At 36.0% G+C, this 16964-nt stretch overlaps 1 protein-coding gene across 1 annotated transcript in view; it reads left to right on the forward strand.

Annotated features, from left to right (window-relative positions):
* The window catches only part of SMCHD1 (structural maintenance of chromosomes flexible hinge domain containing 1), an 86107-nt gene that overhangs the window by 45033 nt on the left and 24110 nt on the right, over nucleotides 1-16964 (forward strand). The window contains exons 22-32 of the mRNA XM_082046578.1: nucleotides 930-1002; nucleotides 2682-2821; nucleotides 3828-3962; nucleotides 5751-5978; nucleotides 6649-6797; nucleotides 8708-8796; nucleotides 9398-9516; nucleotides 10181-10348; nucleotides 12131-12256; nucleotides 15007-15086; nucleotides 16564-16721. Of these exons, the coding sequence (XP_081902704.1) occupies nucleotides 930-1002; nucleotides 2682-2821; nucleotides 3828-3962; nucleotides 5751-5978; nucleotides 6649-6797; nucleotides 8708-8796; nucleotides 9398-9516; nucleotides 10181-10348; nucleotides 12131-12256; nucleotides 15007-15086; nucleotides 16564-16721 (1465 nt within the window). The remainder of the gene's footprint in view (nucleotides 1-929; nucleotides 1003-2681; nucleotides 2822-3827; nucleotides 3963-5750; nucleotides 5979-6648; nucleotides 6798-8707; nucleotides 8797-9397; nucleotides 9517-10180; nucleotides 10349-12130; nucleotides 12257-15006; nucleotides 15087-16563; nucleotides 16722-16964) is intronic.

Below are 16964 nucleotides of genomic sequence, written 5' to 3' on the forward strand. Positions count from 1 at the left end.
CAGAGGCAGTCTTTCTGAATGGCTAAAAAAGTCAATTCGTGAGTTGCAACTAAGTATTCTCAAATATGAAATTTGCATATCTGCAGTGCAACTATTTTTTTAAAGTTGGAGATTTTAAGGTTATTGATTAGACTGCTTCCCTCTCTGGTTTTAACATCAAAACAGTTTTAATGATGCAGTTATAGAATAATAGAATGGTTTGGACGTTAAAGATCATCTAGTTCCAACCCCGCTGGGGGCAGGGACACCTCCCGCTAGACCAGGTTGTTCAGAGTCTCATCCAGCCTGGCCTTGAACATTTCCAGGGATGGGGCATCCACAGCTTCTCTGGGCAACCAGTTCCAGTGTCTCACCACCTTCGTGGTGAAAAATTTCAGTATATCTAAGCTAAATCTAACCTCTTTCGGTTTAAACTCATGACCCCTTGCCCTATCACAGCATGGTCTTGTGAGAAGTCCCTCTCCAGCTTTATTGAAGGTCTCATTTAGGTACTGGAAGAACTGTTGTTTTACAGAAGTTTTTTTTTTTCTTGAGACCTTACTCAAAGATGATGTGGATAGTAGTTGTGATGACTTGCTTCAGGCAATTAGCTAAGGAACAATGAACGCAGAACTTGCAGACCCTTTCTTTAAAACTTCTTTTTTTGAACCAATAGATTTTTTTCCCCACTAAAACAGCTTTTAAGCAGATAGCTGCTTTTAGTGGTTTCAGAACCACGTAGTTTGACATGCAAATCCTGGATTGAACGTATCTGGGAATAATAAGAAAAAGACAGGTACAGAAAAAAAAAAATCTTTATTTATGTAGCAGTGCAAGAAAATTTGGGTAGACTTCTGAAATTTACATACATATGAATTGACGTGACTATGTGAGATAATTTATGATCTGGTTTGGTTTAAGGTTAATATTTAAAATATTCTTTTCATTAGAACTTTAATGTGAAGGTTACTCTTCCTGGTTTGAAAGAAGACACACAAAACTTTAAAATAAGATTGCAGCCTGGTAAGTACCCTTAAAATACTTAGTAAATTCCTTTGAACTTTATACTGACACTATTGATGAAATACTGCTTCTCCCAAGAAGGTAAAATATTTAGTGAGGCATAAAAAAGGATATTCTAACTCATCCAAGTGATGTCTGAAACTAAATAAAGCTAAGGGCACGTCATTCTTGGCAGGAATAACATCAAACTTGCAGCCTGATCTTGTCCCTTATTCTAGCAGCTGGAATTTGTCTACTTTCTTGAGACTGATTTTTCACTTCTTGTTTTATTAATTATTTTTAATCTTTTTCTAACCCAGTACCATTGAATGAATGAATTTCTTGTCAATTTTCTTCAGCATTAAGCTCCTTAAACTATGCTAATCTTCCCTGTCCTGTTCTCCCTGTAGAAAGTGTTCTGTGCATGAATAACCGCTCATTCAGTTTCTTACTTCAGCAAAGGGGGGATGCTTTGACAGTTGGGATTGTGTCTGAAGTTTTCAGTGTTATATGTTGACTTTATCATAATGCAAGAGAGGAATACAGAAGTCTGAAAGTCCACTGCTCTCACCAGAATTTTATGTTTTGTGAATGTCTTGATACTGAGGATTCCCTTCTATGATAGCTGTTATCATCCCTTGTTACCTGGGTTTTTCTGGATTTGGGAGATAAGGCATAGTTTGAAGGCTGATTTTTGGCCTCCCAAATTACCAAACTTTTGGCTTTCCCATTTAATTTTGCAGAGAAATTGTGTACTTAAAGCTTTTTTAGACCAACAGTGCACAGTTTATTCCATTATTCTTTATCTTTTGAGGAGTTAAAGCTTCATGTAGAAAATGGAGTGGGACAATCTGACTTGAGATAGATTGTATTGTGTGTTGCTCAGTCATTTACCTTGGACTGAAGGCAACTTCATCCTTCATTAGAATCTTTCGCTTTTGGCAATGTAGAGATACTTCACTGCCTCTTTCTTCTCATTGGACTTATTCTCAGCTTTTAAAGCTGTTTTTTGAGGAAGGCATGAATAAAAGCTATTTCAGTCTTTCCTGTTCTTCAACCAGTGAGTTTGAAATGGAAGTTTTCATGAATGATGCATAAAGGATGTTTCTGAAGAATGGCCTTCTTTGTTCCTTCAGAACTTGTTTTTAAATTTCCTTTTCTTTTTTTTTTAACTGATAAAATAATTGTATGTTCAAGGAAACAGACTTACTTGAATAGCTTCACTCTACTATTCAAGTAATGCCAACAGAATTTTCTTTTCCTCGTCTGCAAGTTGTAGCTGTGGTGGTTTTGATAATTAAACATCATGATTGATCAGATATCTCAACATTAACATCTTTGGTTTTAACATGTCAAGAGAAAGCTCCAAGTTTCTTTTGATGAATGTGAATCCATATAGTATGTAAATAGCACTGTATCGTGTGTTTACACCTTTTATGTGCTGAAGTTCATCATGTTTGTCTAACTGTTCTTTATTGAATTCATTCAAAAGATTGGCAGCTGGTATGTATCGAAGGACAGGAAGTGTCTAGAACTTCTTGGCATAAACCAGTACACTTGAATTGGTCTAAATGGTTTGTTACTACAAGTATCTTGGTAGTTTGGCTATGAAAACTTTTTGAGATAGCAAAAACTGAAATTCTGTGTCTCACGAGTTATCTGAAGTATAACCGCTCTTCTGCAATTGTGCATTTTTACAGGCCCTCCTCGTCAATTGAAAGTGAAACCAGATTCTGAAGTTCTAAAGATTGAAAATGGTACAGCTTTCCCCTTTCAGGTTGAGGTTCTGGATGAATCAGGAAATATAACAGCACAGCCAAAGTTGATAGTCCATTGTAAGGTAAACTGCATTTCATTATGTGTCATAAGGATTTTGATACTTGCTTTTCAATGGGCTGGGAAAAGAGCCTATTTTGACATCTACATAGAATGTATTATCTTTAATAAAACTTTGAAGTTTCTGTAACTTTGTAGCCATAACTGTGACTCCCTTGCCTCATCTGTTACGAGTCATTCAGTAAGTTTCAGAATCAGAGAAGTCTGGCCCTAGAAATGAAAGTTATGTGAGGATATATAGCTACAATTTTAAGATACTTTAGGTCATGTCTTCCATATACAGTGCTAAAATTTGTTCAGGAAAAAACTTTATACACCTTACTTTTGAATTTATTTTTTTTAAGATGGAAATTCAAGTCTAGTGCCTAAAAATAATATTAGATAAGACTGTCAATGTAAGAACTTACGTAAGTTCAGAAGGGAAAGCAGATGTTACTGTGGCTTTTAGAAATAAAAGACTTTTGCCCTTTTGGACCTAGGGGTTTTTTTAACTCTAGAAAGTGACTTTTCCAGTTCTAGTGAAATCAGTCTTCTAGCAAGAACAGGTAAATAAATAAAAATGCTTTTCCCACTGCAAAATAGTCTGCATTCCGTTTACCCTTTATATGCGTCCATTCCTTTCCTTTAGATTGGGTCTACAGTGGTATGATGACATGTTGAACTTGATATTTGAATTCTATTTAATGTGTGATTTTTAGAAGATTAATGAAAAGGTGGTGTATTTAACAACTGAATTGAATTTATTGCCATAATGGCAAAAGAGAACAGTGTTAATACAAAACAGTTAAATAGATAGTAAATTGTACTTCTGTAACTTTCTCCTACATATCTCTTATCACCTGTGAAAAAATACAGGTGTTGATCTTGCAGGCTTCTGGCAAACCAAAATCTATAAAATGTATCTGTAAATAATCCTATATGTATTTGGACTTTTACAAATAATCTTTTCTGGAATAATCCTGGTAGTTCTGTAAAAGAAACCTGAAGTTTAATTTTAACATTTCAAATAGTTTATAGGTGCTCCAAACCTTCCTGTGTATTCTGTGGACTGCAGTAATGCAGGAACAAATATTTTAACTGGTCCAGTTTTACATGTGCAGAATATCAAGAAAGACCAGATGCTGAAAGCAAAGATTGAAATACCTGTAAGTATTGATTGGGATGTTTGGATGAACAAAAGATTTTAAGCAGTTTATTGTACTGTCTTGCTAGTGTACTGAAGACTTTTATGAATGAAATTAACCCCTAAAAGTTACTAGTTTAGTTACCATAAGCCTGATAATCAGGTGGTTGCCCATTTTCCTCTCTTGAGGAATCATCAAAAGGCTTTTTTTTTTCTTTTTTTTTCTTCAATTCTTAGTCTTTTTTTCTGAAATCCTGAAGCATTTCAGAAATGTGCATTATTCCTGGGATAAAATTTTCTTCCTCATGTCCGGCCTGAATCTCCTCTCTTTGAGTTTAAAACTATTACCCCTTGTCCTGTCGTAACAGGTCCTGCTAAAAAGTCTATCCCTGTCTAAGTTCTGAAAGGCTGCAATAAGGTCTTCCTGCAGCCTGATATTCTCCAGGCTGAACAACCCCAACTCTCTCAGCCTGTCCTCACAGCAGAGCTGTTCCAGCCCTCTGATCATTTTTGTGGCCTCCTCTGGCCCCTCTCCAACAAGACCATGGCTTTCCTGTACTGAGGGCCCCAGAGCTGGACACAGAACTCAAGGTGGGGTCTCACCAGAGCAGAGTAGAGGGGCAGAATCACCTCCCTCGACCTGCTGGCTATGCAGCTTCTGATGCTGCCCAATATACGATTGACCTTTTGGGCCGCAAGCACACATTGCTGGCTCGTCCAATCTTAAATTCACTAGTACTCCCAAGTCCTTCTCCGCAGGGCTGCTCTCAATCCCCTCATCCCCCAGCCTGTATTGATACTGGGGATTGCCCCAACCCAGGTGCAGGACCTTGCAGTTGGCTTTGTTGAACCTCATGAGGTTCACACAGGCCCACTTCTTGAGCTTGTCCAGGTCCCTCTGGATGGCATCAGTCCCTCAGGTGTGCCAACCACACCACTCAGCTAGTGTCATGTGCAAACTTGCGGAGGATGCACTCAGTTCCATTGTCTGTGTCATTGATGAAGACATTAAATAGTACTGGTCCCAGTACAGACCCCTGAGTGACAACCACTTGCCACCAGTGGCCATGCAGACATTGTGCCATTGATCATTACCCTCTGGGTGTGACCATCCAGCCAGTCCCTCATCCACCAAACAGTCCACCCATTAAATCCATTTCTCTCCAATTTAAAAGGATGTTGTGTGGGACTGTGTCAAAGGCTTTACTGAAGTCCGGATAGATGAAATCTGTAGCCCCTCCTGAAAGCCGCTAGTTTGGTCATGCAGGATTTGCCTTTGGTGAAGCTGTGCTCGTCGAAGAAGGGTGTATTTTTTTCAAATGTTAAAAATCAATAGGTTTTTATAGCATTTCAGGCTTAAAGCTCTTGAAGTTTGAATTTCTTATATGCTGTTAACATCCCAGTTCTCTGGTACTCAGGAGAGCCATGCTGCTGGAGAAAATAAGACCTTTGTGGTGCTTTACCCTAAAAAATGTGTAAACAAATAATAATATGGCAAGATAACCTATAGGAAAGGATACTTACCATTACTCTTAAGAAGTATTTTGTAAATTGTGTAACACAGTACCTTTGAAATAGAAAATATTTTCTAAATAGCTAGCATCAATTCTAGTATCTGTGAAAAGTTGTAAGTATTCTGGTATATCCTTTTGATTTGCTTTTGGCAAGTTAAGCTGATTTCATGTTTGGACACCTGGTCACACCTGGTAATCCAGAGTAGTGCCATAGCCTGTTACGGAGTGATATTTATACATATATGTATATTTTGTTTCTCAATTATATATATATTTTTTCTTTTTCCCCTATATAGAGTTGTAAAGATGTGCCACCAGTGGAAAAGATCATTAAACTTCTTCCTAGCAGTCGTGTTGCAAGGCTACAGGTCTTAAGTATGGATGGACAAAAAGCTATTCAAATTAAACATCAGGATGAAATTAATTGGGTTGCTGGCGGTGTCATGCACCACCTTATATTTCAGATGTATGATGAAGGAGAAAGGGAGATACACATAACTCCCACCATAGCAGAAAAGATCAAGGCAAGTATTTTTGAGTAAACAACAGCATAATATGGGGGAAGAGATAGAATGCTCATTCTCTAAAATCCATAGACATCCAACTATGAAATCATATTCCTCAAGACTGAATTATTAAACATGGGAACTTCACTCTGCTTAGTATGTTTTTAAAATCATTTTACTAAAATTATTTCCTTAATGAGACAGTAATTTTGAAAATAAATGAAATGTTAAAAAAATGCTTCAGGGTAGTGTTATGAAAAATAATTTCCAATGTATCTCCTAAACACAGTGAAGTAATTCTGCCATAGTTACGATTCTTCAGATCTGGAGTTTTCCCAGCATTTAGGAATCCTGAACAGGCATGTTCCTTCATGAAGATTTGCTTACCCATCTTATCCCTCTGTCTGTGTGCATATGTGGAGCCTAATACAAAGAGCTTCACTGAATACGTGACACTAACAAAATATAAAATTAATGTATGTTTTGTTTTGTTTGGGTATGTTTTTTTTAGAGTAATATTCTGCATTTGGGAAGATACCGTTGATTACTGTTGGAAATTGCACAGGTTTTCCATTGGAAGCTTCTATTTCCTGCATCTTACTTCAGCATATTTAGAATTACCACAGATGTTATGTAGCCAGTCATTAATAATTCAACTTTTGATTAATTTAAGAAATTTTAATTTCAGGTTAACTGGACACCTAAAATTAACAGAGAACAGTTGATTCAGGGATTATTACCTGATGTAAAAGTACCAACATCAGTAAAAGACGTTCGTTACTGTCTAATTAGTTATCTTGATGACCATGTGTCTTTGGAGAGTGCATTCACAGTCAGGTTTGTTCACTTAAAATACTTTTTTATTAATTATGTTATTGGCAAAGGATTGTAGATCTGTACTTGGTGGTAAAAAAATATTTCTACAGAAGCTGAAATAATGAAAATAGTTAGCAAATTAACAGGGGAATGTAGGTGTGGTTGGGTGCGTGAGGGCTTTTATAGAAATTGTTTGCAGATGAAGACATTACTTTTGTGAAATACTCCATAACAATCTATTTGTATCCAGGTCTGTAATCACTGGCCTAAGTATGCGTACACTGAAGAAGATTATTGCTATCTTTGAAAACTTTTAGTAAACATCAGATTATAGAATAACAAGTTTTACTGAAGAGTCAGGTCACTGGTTACCAAAGAGAAATATCACTATGGAGTTAATAACAGAGGTTATTACTTTGAAGGTAAAGATAGTATTTATCTAGCCAAATGCTGGACATCTGCATCCAGTAACTCAGTCAAAAGTGACAAGCTGTAAATTGAACTTTAAAGTTGCCTTACTCTTAGTGGGTCTAGGCAATTAGGTCTACATATTACATTTTTATGAAGTTTGTTAAGATGAATCTGATTCTAAATGGCTTTATGGGATTTCATGTGTTCTTAATAGGTTAAAATTAAGTAACTAGTTCACAGCACGCTGATGCCATGGTAAATTTGTAGCAATTGGACATTTTACAGATCTGCAGTAGAAAAAAATAAATTAGTCACTAAGTGTTAAGATTCTTTAAAATACTGAGAGTGTGATGTTTGTAAAAGCTCTCTATGATGCAGCACTGTCAGACAGAAACTTTTTCAGTATGTTTTCTTTTAGAAAGAGCAGAAAGGCAGACTGAATTGATACCTCTCTTTTTGGAGGGAAGTAGAACAGTGGATTGATTTATTGAATGTTTTCAATACGTTTTTGCTTGTCATTGAGAAGTAGTCTCAGATCAGGGAACTTCTGTTTAGGGGTTTTTCTATTGTAGTTGTCATAACAGTTAACTGGAGGTAATTCTAATGGGGTTTTTAAAGATCTCAATATATTTTTTTAGCTTGGAACACACCAAAGGAGCAAAAAAAACTTTGTGTTGGATAACTCTTAAATAACTTAGATGTCAGATAACTCTTAAATGTTTGGAAGGCTAGGACATATGTTAACCTTCATCAAGTAAATGGAATGAAAGGCTGAGATTGTTCAAAAACACCCTAGAAAGTATTTTTAAGAGACTAGTGTTAGGCATAGTTAAGCTGATAACTTCTGCTTTATCATAGCAAAAGAAGAAGTGGAAATCTGATATTATTTTTTATAGTTGTTCATCTTCTCCATAATTCTTGTAGTGTGCTCTGGTTTTGTTTTGCTCTTAAGGAAAAAAACATATCACAAACATTTTCAACTATGTTTGCTGTAATCAGGTCCTGAAGAAGTCAGCAAATATTTTCATAGCAAGGGAGACTGTAATAGTTTTGTATGCAAATATCAGGATTAATGTTGATATTATAATTTTTTTACGGTAATAGATGTATTTTAATACGTAGACAATTGTATTTTACTTCGGCTTAGAGGTATTGGGGATTTTTTTTTTTCAAGATGTAAAATACTCCAAACTTGAATTCTGCTTTATCTGGCTAATGATCTGGTCTATGGTAAAATACTGGTAGGCAAGTTATTACAGATAAAGTAAAATCCCATAACATTGGTGTGGTTTGTTATGCAAGTAGTGTCTGATAAGCTCCCCCGATAGGACTGAGGTGAATGCTGCTATGTGACTTGCCTGCACAAGGCTTGATCCTGTAAATATGTGCAAGGATAAAATAAAAAAAAATAATTCCAGTCACAAATTAGTGGTAACTCATGTATGTTTTATCATGTATGCTATTCTGTTATATGTGTATGCCTTCATGAGTATTAAGTCAATTTTCATGTGCTGACTTAGGCCACTTCCTGATGAACCCAAACACATTAAATGTAAATTAAATGGACCAAACACACTGCAGATGGGTGAAGAACTACAAGGTGAAATTGGTGAGTATTTGCATATTCTTCAATTTCTTGTAAGATACATTTCTTTTTCTTTGCAATTTCTTAGCTGGTTATGTATTCAGATTAACCAGGAATGAATTATCTTTAATTATTTTAATATAAAAAACAGATTTACATTCTCATTCATGCAAGGATGATCAGACTTTTTTAACTGCCATTTTACAGTTCTGGAGTTACTCTTTCATAAAATTTGCCTCTTAGTTTGTACATCGAGACATTCATCACACTGAGTTAAAATTATTCATAAATTTTTGTTTAATTTGTGTGTTCTGCAATCTTACAGGCCATAACAGCACTCAGACTATTTCAAAAGACGTAGACTTCAAAGTGAAACATTGTAAGATTAGTTTCAGCCTAAGAGGAAAGAATGTTAGGGATCAGTCTTCTCCTTCGATTTCTCTATGCCATTGCTACATGTCATAGTAAGCAATTAAAAATTCTTGCAGTATTTTAGGACATTAAAAGGTTGTGTGTGAGCAAAGAAAAGCACATAGGATGAACTAACAGGAGGTTCCCTCTGAACATCAGGAGATGCTTTTTCAGTGTGACTGTGACTGATTTTAATCATCATCTTTTTTAACAGAGGTAATGATTACAGATCAGTATGGAAATCAGGTTCAGACCATGACATCTGCGTGTCTAAATTCCCTAGGAGTTGCTGCGCCTGGACTTGATAAATCGAATTTGAAAATAACTTGGCAGGTATTTATAAGATGTCATATAGTTTATTTCTCTGTGGCCTTTGTAGGGTAATTGTCTTAATTCTGTCACACAGAATTGAATCAAAACTCTGGAAAGCTAGTCAAGCACTAGCTGGTAAGCTGTGAGAAGATAGAGACTTAAACCATTAATATCATATGATCCTGTTCTAAGGAACACAGCAGCATCTGTTAAAAACCTTATCACTGCTGCAGCTATACAACATGAGGGCCAGTTCACTTGAGTCAGGTTTGCTTTGTCTCTAATCCGTTGTTCTTTATCTTCTAACTTTTTTTCATCTTGTTTGTTTATGGTGGTACAGTTGATTTTATGACCTGTTGAAGAAACTTGTAGAATGGACTAATGATACTGTCTGCTATACCTTTTAAAATATGTTGAATATAACTAAGTTGTATGTAACTCTTACACAGTGAAAAACAGGTTCCTGAGAAATGCTTGAGTTTGAAATTGATCACTTCTTACACAACAAGTCCATTTAAATTTCACAAAAGGGAAAACTTGTAGTTTAATTTTTAATCCACTGACTGTAAAAGCAGCAAATAGTGTCTAATGGGCATAAATATTAAAATACTATATTGAAAAAAATGAATAAATTACACTTCATTTTATTTGTTCTTGATAAAATCTTCTTTTTATTTCTCAATAGGAAAGTACTCTAACAATGAGAGTAAAAGGTATTCGGTTTAAACCTTGTTCACTTGGAAGCAAACAATTGTGCCTCGCTTGGCGTGAATTTTCTGACTTTCTCAGATTAAATTTAACTGCAGGATCACCTGCTAAATTGCAGTTTGTGGATTGGCCAGAGTTAGAAAAGGTAAGGTGAACAGTTTTGGTTTGGGAAAAAACATTGGAGTCACTAGTCAGCAGGTCTTTTATTTCCAAAGCTTTATGGAGCACAAGATGCAATGCTGAAAACCCTGATTTCTTAGTATTGATATTTCTAAAAATTGTAGAGTATGACAGCGCTAGAGACATACTTTTATTCTATACAGGACAACATAACACAAGCAAAGTATTTTAAATGAAACTGTAGAAGTGAATAGATTTTCATAAAATAACTACATTAGTTATTTAAAAGTAAACTTATTTTTGAGTTGTCTAACTCATGCGTGTGTTTACAACACCTTTATTCCTTAATATCTCTTAAACTGTTTATTCTGTCACATTTGCCCTTCTACAGATGAGGTATTTTTTAACTGCAGGCTGGATCCTAACAGCTATCTTCCACTGCTGTTTGCCAAAGATACAGTCCTTAATGGTAGTTTCACAGTATGTTTGGGATTGGAAGGGACCTCAGAAGATAACCTAGTCCAATCCCCCTGCCAGAGCAGGAACACCTAGATGAGGTCACACAGGAACATGTCTCTCCTTTGTCTCTTATTGGGTTTTTTTGATGTTTAGGACCTAGAAAGGCAGTCACAAATTTACTTACATTTACAAGAGTTTACAGACAGAAAGCAGGGAAGAGAGTACAGTAATTACATACAATAAAAAGGAGGGAGGCTTTTGCTACCATCCATTCATTTTCTGGGTTTTTAAATTATTTCTCAATGTTTACTTTGCCTCTTCAAACAATAGTGCTGAAGTTGCAGCAGAAAACAGAATAGGAGAGTGGAAGCAGGTAAAAGGAAATGGAATCTCTGAGTAGAGAACAGGCATAAAGATTTTTGGTGTTGGGAAAATGGAGAAGGAAGTTACTGAAGAAAAATGTGAAACAAAGGGTTCAAGGAAGTGTCTAACTATTTTTATTCTCTAGAAGGCTGCTAAGATATATCAGAAGTTAAAAGTTTTAGGCCATTCCAGTTCTGGGCCCCTCACTTCAAGAAGGACGGGGAACTGCTGGAGAGAGTCCAGCGCAGGGCAACAAAGATGATGAAGGGAGTGGAGCATCTCCCTTGTGAAGAGAGGCTGAGGGAGCTGGGTCTCTTTAGCTTGGAGAACTGGAGACTGAGGGGTAACCTTGTTAATGTTTATAGATATATAAAGGGTGAGTGTCATGAGGATGGAGCCAGGCTCTTCTCAGTGACAGCCAATGGTAGGACAAGAGGTAATGGGTTCAAACCGGAACACAAGAGGAGGTTCCACTTAAATTTGAGAAGAAACTTCTTCACAGTGAGAGTAACAGAGCACTGGAACAGGCTGCCCAGAGAGGTTGTGGAGTCTCCTTTGCTGGAGACATTCAAAACCCTCCTGGACACGTTATTTTGTAGCCTCATCTAGGTGTTCCTGCTCCAGCAGGGGGATTGGACTAGATGATCTTTTGAGGTCCCTTCCAATCCCTAACAGATTTGCTTCTCTGCAACAAGGAGACTGTTTCATAAGCCTCTTCAGAAGCATGTCCATCCTTTTAGTTACATCAACATGAGTAACACATGCAATTCAATTCAAGTAGTGCATTTCAGAATGACAAGAGAATGTAAAGAGGAAAACTCTGGAAATACCTTCCTGGAGTTTTACAGCTCTGTCATGGTCTAGCTGTTATGGGAGACAAATAGCATGGAAAAAGCGGACTCTATTGCTCTGCAGATTCTTGACCTGCCATGGATGTCTGATATACCTAGAGCAGAATAGTATAATGCAATTTTATCTCTTCCAGCCTGTTGCAGTGATTAATGGTAGAGAGTTACAGAAGCCCCTTATTGTTCAGGTGTGTGATCAGTGGGGAAATCCATCTCCTGAACCTAATGTCAAAATCAGCCTTACAAAGAGTAACAACTTAAAGGTAAGCATAGGCCTTATTATGTGAACTTTATTTAACATTAATTTTTGCTGTCATATTGACATTATCTTCTTCATTTTCAATTTTTTTTTTTTTTGAAAAATGAATACAGTATTGTAAGGGCATAAAAAATAATTAATCTCATATAACAGTAGTGACAATGACTAATGTAAACAATTCCCAGGACAGATTGCTCAGCTCCATTCCATTATAACAATCATATATATAACAAAATTCGTATAGTACAGTGTCCAAGTGTAATTAGTATACACTCTGGATCTTCTATTGAATTTTTTTCCAAATTCTGCCAGCATGCCACACTCCCTGTCCCCTTCTTTATCTGCAGTAATTTACTGAGTCATAATAATGATGATGATATGGTCTGAACCGGCAACCAAATCATTTTTATCTGGTTGTTCTTTGATTGTGATTCCTGAATCACTTATCATACATACAGACTTATCATCTGTATGTAAAGGTAGTCAGCAGGTTTGCTCCTTCCTTCATTATCCCTGTGAAAGCAATGAGGCTGCAAATTTAACCCAAATTCAAGTGGTTACTGCCTTTTCCGTGAGGCAGGTATGAGTGCTAGGTGGTCTGTTCATTGGTCTGTATGAAAAAAGCAGTTTGACAGTATACTCCATTCATGAAAATTTTTTGTTCTTATTATTGGAACAATAAGTCAAACTGTCAAATGTTCCTGTCCATGCAGAGACTGTTGTACTGAATGTGTACATTATCAATACAGGGTATACAATTCATCCACCTCTGGACATGACATTTTTTCATGCAGTGCTTGTCCTATTCCCTTTTTATTCCTGCTTGCCATGCATTTATGTCCCTCTTCTCTCTAAACACACAGCAGCCAAGAACTCCCTTTTGCTTATCCCTCAAGAACTGTGCCACAGCCTCACCTTTCCCCCATTTTAACTATGCTACTATTACTTACTTTTACTGGATTTTTTTGAAGAAATTTCATTATATCTTGAACATTTTTCTTCTGGCTCTTTTGAATCTCTTGTCATAGAAGCCTGCCTCATAGTTTGGAATTTTCTTTTGTTTGTTTCCCTGAAATAACTGCCTCTATGATGGCAACTGGAGCTCCTTAGGGCTTCTAGTTATGTTGTTCTTGAGCGAACATACAACCTTGACAGTAACACTGTGGGGTTGTGCTGCCTGATCAAAGAGATGTGGTGATGGCATGCTGTGTCTTTTCAGAAATTATGCATTCCTCCAGCAGCATGTCTTAGAAAGTCTGCATGCTTTCTATCAAAGTGGGATATGTCCAGGAGACAGTGTTCTGAAAGCCAAGGTGTATTATAGTTATAAGGTGTTTATTACTGCACTCTCCCACAGCTTAACACCTGTATCATTTCTAAGAGTTACTTTCATACATAAGCAGAGCAACTAGCTGCATGTTTGCTGAATAGACATTGGATCAGTCTTCGGGAGTATCTTGGAGAACCCCTTATAGAACTGTCTTGCCTGGGCATTTCAAATAGGTTGTATGCACAGTGGGCACTGAAATTTGTGCTGAAATAGAAAATAGAAAGCAATTTAATGCCAAACATTATTCAGATAATGACAAACATTTACATCACATTGCTGCATTTTATCATCAATTAAAAATTTGATTTCCCTTATTAGAGAGGAGTTAATTACAGAAGAATTCAGAATGTGTCTGTGGCTTCCTTTGCTGTCCTCCAAACTTTAAAGCTACTATCTGAGGTTCTTGTGATACATGACAAGCTATTTCTTAGGTAAGGCTAAGGCAGCATGCACACAAATTTGCAGAAGAAATGGCTTCTGCTTGCTTCAGGAGTGTATTTAAGATACACACCTGGTTCAATAAAAGAGATGTTCTTTATCTACTAGGCCGGAGTCCATAGTTTCAAAAAGTTACGGTTGATGAGGAAAGTGAAGTGATAACATCTCTGCCATTTAATGTGTGAATGTATGGCCTAATGGTACTGCCAATTTTAACATTTCACTTTCGGTGCCAGGGAAATAAGTGCAGCAAATGCAGAGTGCACATTGAAAACACACCTTGAACACCTTGAGTTAAAAGGAAGTTGTTTTCTGACAATGGGATTCAGCGACTATTCCTTTAAGTCAATAGTAGAGTTTCCATCGACTTCAAGGAATTCAGAATCAGACCTAATTAATGTGCTAACAGGCGATGGATAAGGCGTTTGTGTTATTATCCTAAACTAACACTGACAAGAAGTTATCATTATTGATTAAATGCCCTTTCTTCCAGTACAGAGTTTCATTCTTGTTTGTCATTACATTTGAGACAGATGATTTAGTTGTTTTTTCTCCAGTTGTATCATTCTTTAATTTTTACTACCCAGGAATCTCTCTGCAGACTGAAGAAATGCTATAAAAGGAAATAGTTTGTAGAAGGTTTTAGAATCTGCAAATATACTCAGATTAATATGTGCTGTGGATGACATGTTAGTATCAGTAGCAATTAAAGAAATAAAATGAATAAAATATTCAAACATGTTAATGAACAAAGATGTTATACTTCAGTTAAAGTGGTTGTCTTCAAGAACTGGCATAGAAAATTCTGAAATCTGTTAATATTGAATTCATAACAATGTATCTTCCCTTAATTTAGAGTGCAAAAATAAAAACAAGCTATTGCTCAGACGGAAAGAGCATGCAGGCAAATGAGGTATAGATTTTATTCCAAGACTTGATACTACTTCTGTGTCATTGAAATAATAAAAAAAAAATATTTTTTACAGATTGTTCCTTCAAACCATCAACACAAAACGGATGAAAATGGTAGGGCTAACCTTGGAGTTATTAGTATTCATGCACCTAGGTAAGTAGTCAAAACTATATGGAAAAAACCTGAATTCTGAAATGTCGCATGCTAGTTGTATTTAAGCTGCACGTTTCATAATGTACCTACCAAGAATGAATCTAGAGCTAAGGTTAAATATTTATTATTTATATGTTGGTGGAAAACCAGATAGTGAGCTTTGAGGAATTAAATGCTTAACTAGATAAAATTCAATAGCTGCTTCTTTTGATCTTCTGAGAAGCTACTGATTCAGTTTTCTGAATCCTGTTTTTTTCTGGTCATGGTGAAACATAGCTTATAATTGTCAACCTATACCTAGTGAAGGTAGCATCATAAACCACTTAAAATATTTGAAATTACAGCCTTTGGGTGACCAGATCCAGACAATATGCTTTCAAAATAGGAACACATTTTAGGAGTGTTGAAAACCCACTTCCTCTGGGTGCTAGCCTTGTTTTAAAGAATTAGATGTCAAAATAATTTTAAATATATATGTATTTTTTCTTTTTTGAAATAGAACTAATGAAGTCTCATTTCCTGCAGATGTGTGTCCTGTGGCTTCTGCTTTCATGTCAGTCACCCTGGCTACCCGTAGGCTCACATCTCCTGACTTTTCAAATTAATTATTTTTGTATCCTCCTCACATTCACAGTTCTGCTGCCTGCTCACTGTATCCGTGAGCTTTTCTCACAAGACTAGGCTGGCATTAGGTAGTTTAGAAGCTAGCAATATGTGCTTGTTCTGAAAGTTCTGAAGTATTTCACAGCAGTTAATACTTTTGCATTCATATCTGCAGGATTTGACCCATAATATTATTTTGCATTTGGAAGAAATTCTGTTTTAAATTATATTGATGATGCTCAGTGAATCTAGAATGCCTGCATTAGAAACAGGTGTGCTCAGTGGTAACAACACACACAGCATAATCAAAACTGTCTGGGGAGTACAACCTCTATGCAGTTCAATATCATATTGCCAGTTATGTTTGAAAACTTAAATTTCAAGTTTTTAATACTGAAAAAAAAAAAAAAAGAAAAAAGAGTTATTCTATAGCAATAATAGCAATAAAGTCATTACATACTTGCAGTGCACTTGCCAGATGTGAGCTGTACACAGATTAACTCTTTGGAATCTGTCAAAGCAGAATGCTCCTCAGACAGCATTTTAATTAGCTCTACTTGCTTTTCCACCTTACTGTCTTTTGCAACTTACAGCTGTGGTTGCTGCTGTCTTACAGACAGGCAATGAAACATGATTAAGCTAATTAAATATTAAAGCAAAGTTAAATAAAATAAGCTAATATCTTGAGAAGATCTTAAATTTATTTTACTTGTCTAACTTTACATTAATGCTTTTTTCTTCTCTTTATTACTGATAACTTACAGAATTTTTTTATCATGCTTTCATGTACATGATTCAGCCTTGAAGTCTATTGAAAATTCTATTTTCAGAAGAGATATTTTATAACAGGTTTTATGATTTATGTATATTTCAGGGGAGAACACACTTTACAGCTTAAAGCCTTGTACAACAAGACCACATTAGATTGTCCTATAATCACATTAAATGTCCTGCCTGATCCTGAGAAACCCATTTGCTTGAATGTTAAATATGACAAAGATGCTTCTTTTCCAGCAGGAGGTACCTTCCCTGGTAAGTATAGGGATTTTTTTTTTGGTGGAAACCAATCACTCACGAGCCTTGTAAACCTGTGAAGAACTATTTTCTGGTTCTCCTGGTGTATTTTTTTACTTGATCTGTTTTGTCTTAGTTTGTAACAGGCATATCTCGGGTGCTTCTGTAACATTTAGAGAGATATATTTACATCATCTTTGGAAAGCCTCTTAATACTTTTCTCCAAATTATTTCCTTTATCTGTATATAAATGGTAAAACT

Source organism: Streptopelia decaocto, assembly GCF_964273445.1.
Source record: "Streptopelia decaocto genome assembly, chromosome: 2".
NCBI lineage: Eukaryota > Metazoa > Chordata > Aves > Columbiformes > Columbidae > Streptopelia > Streptopelia decaocto.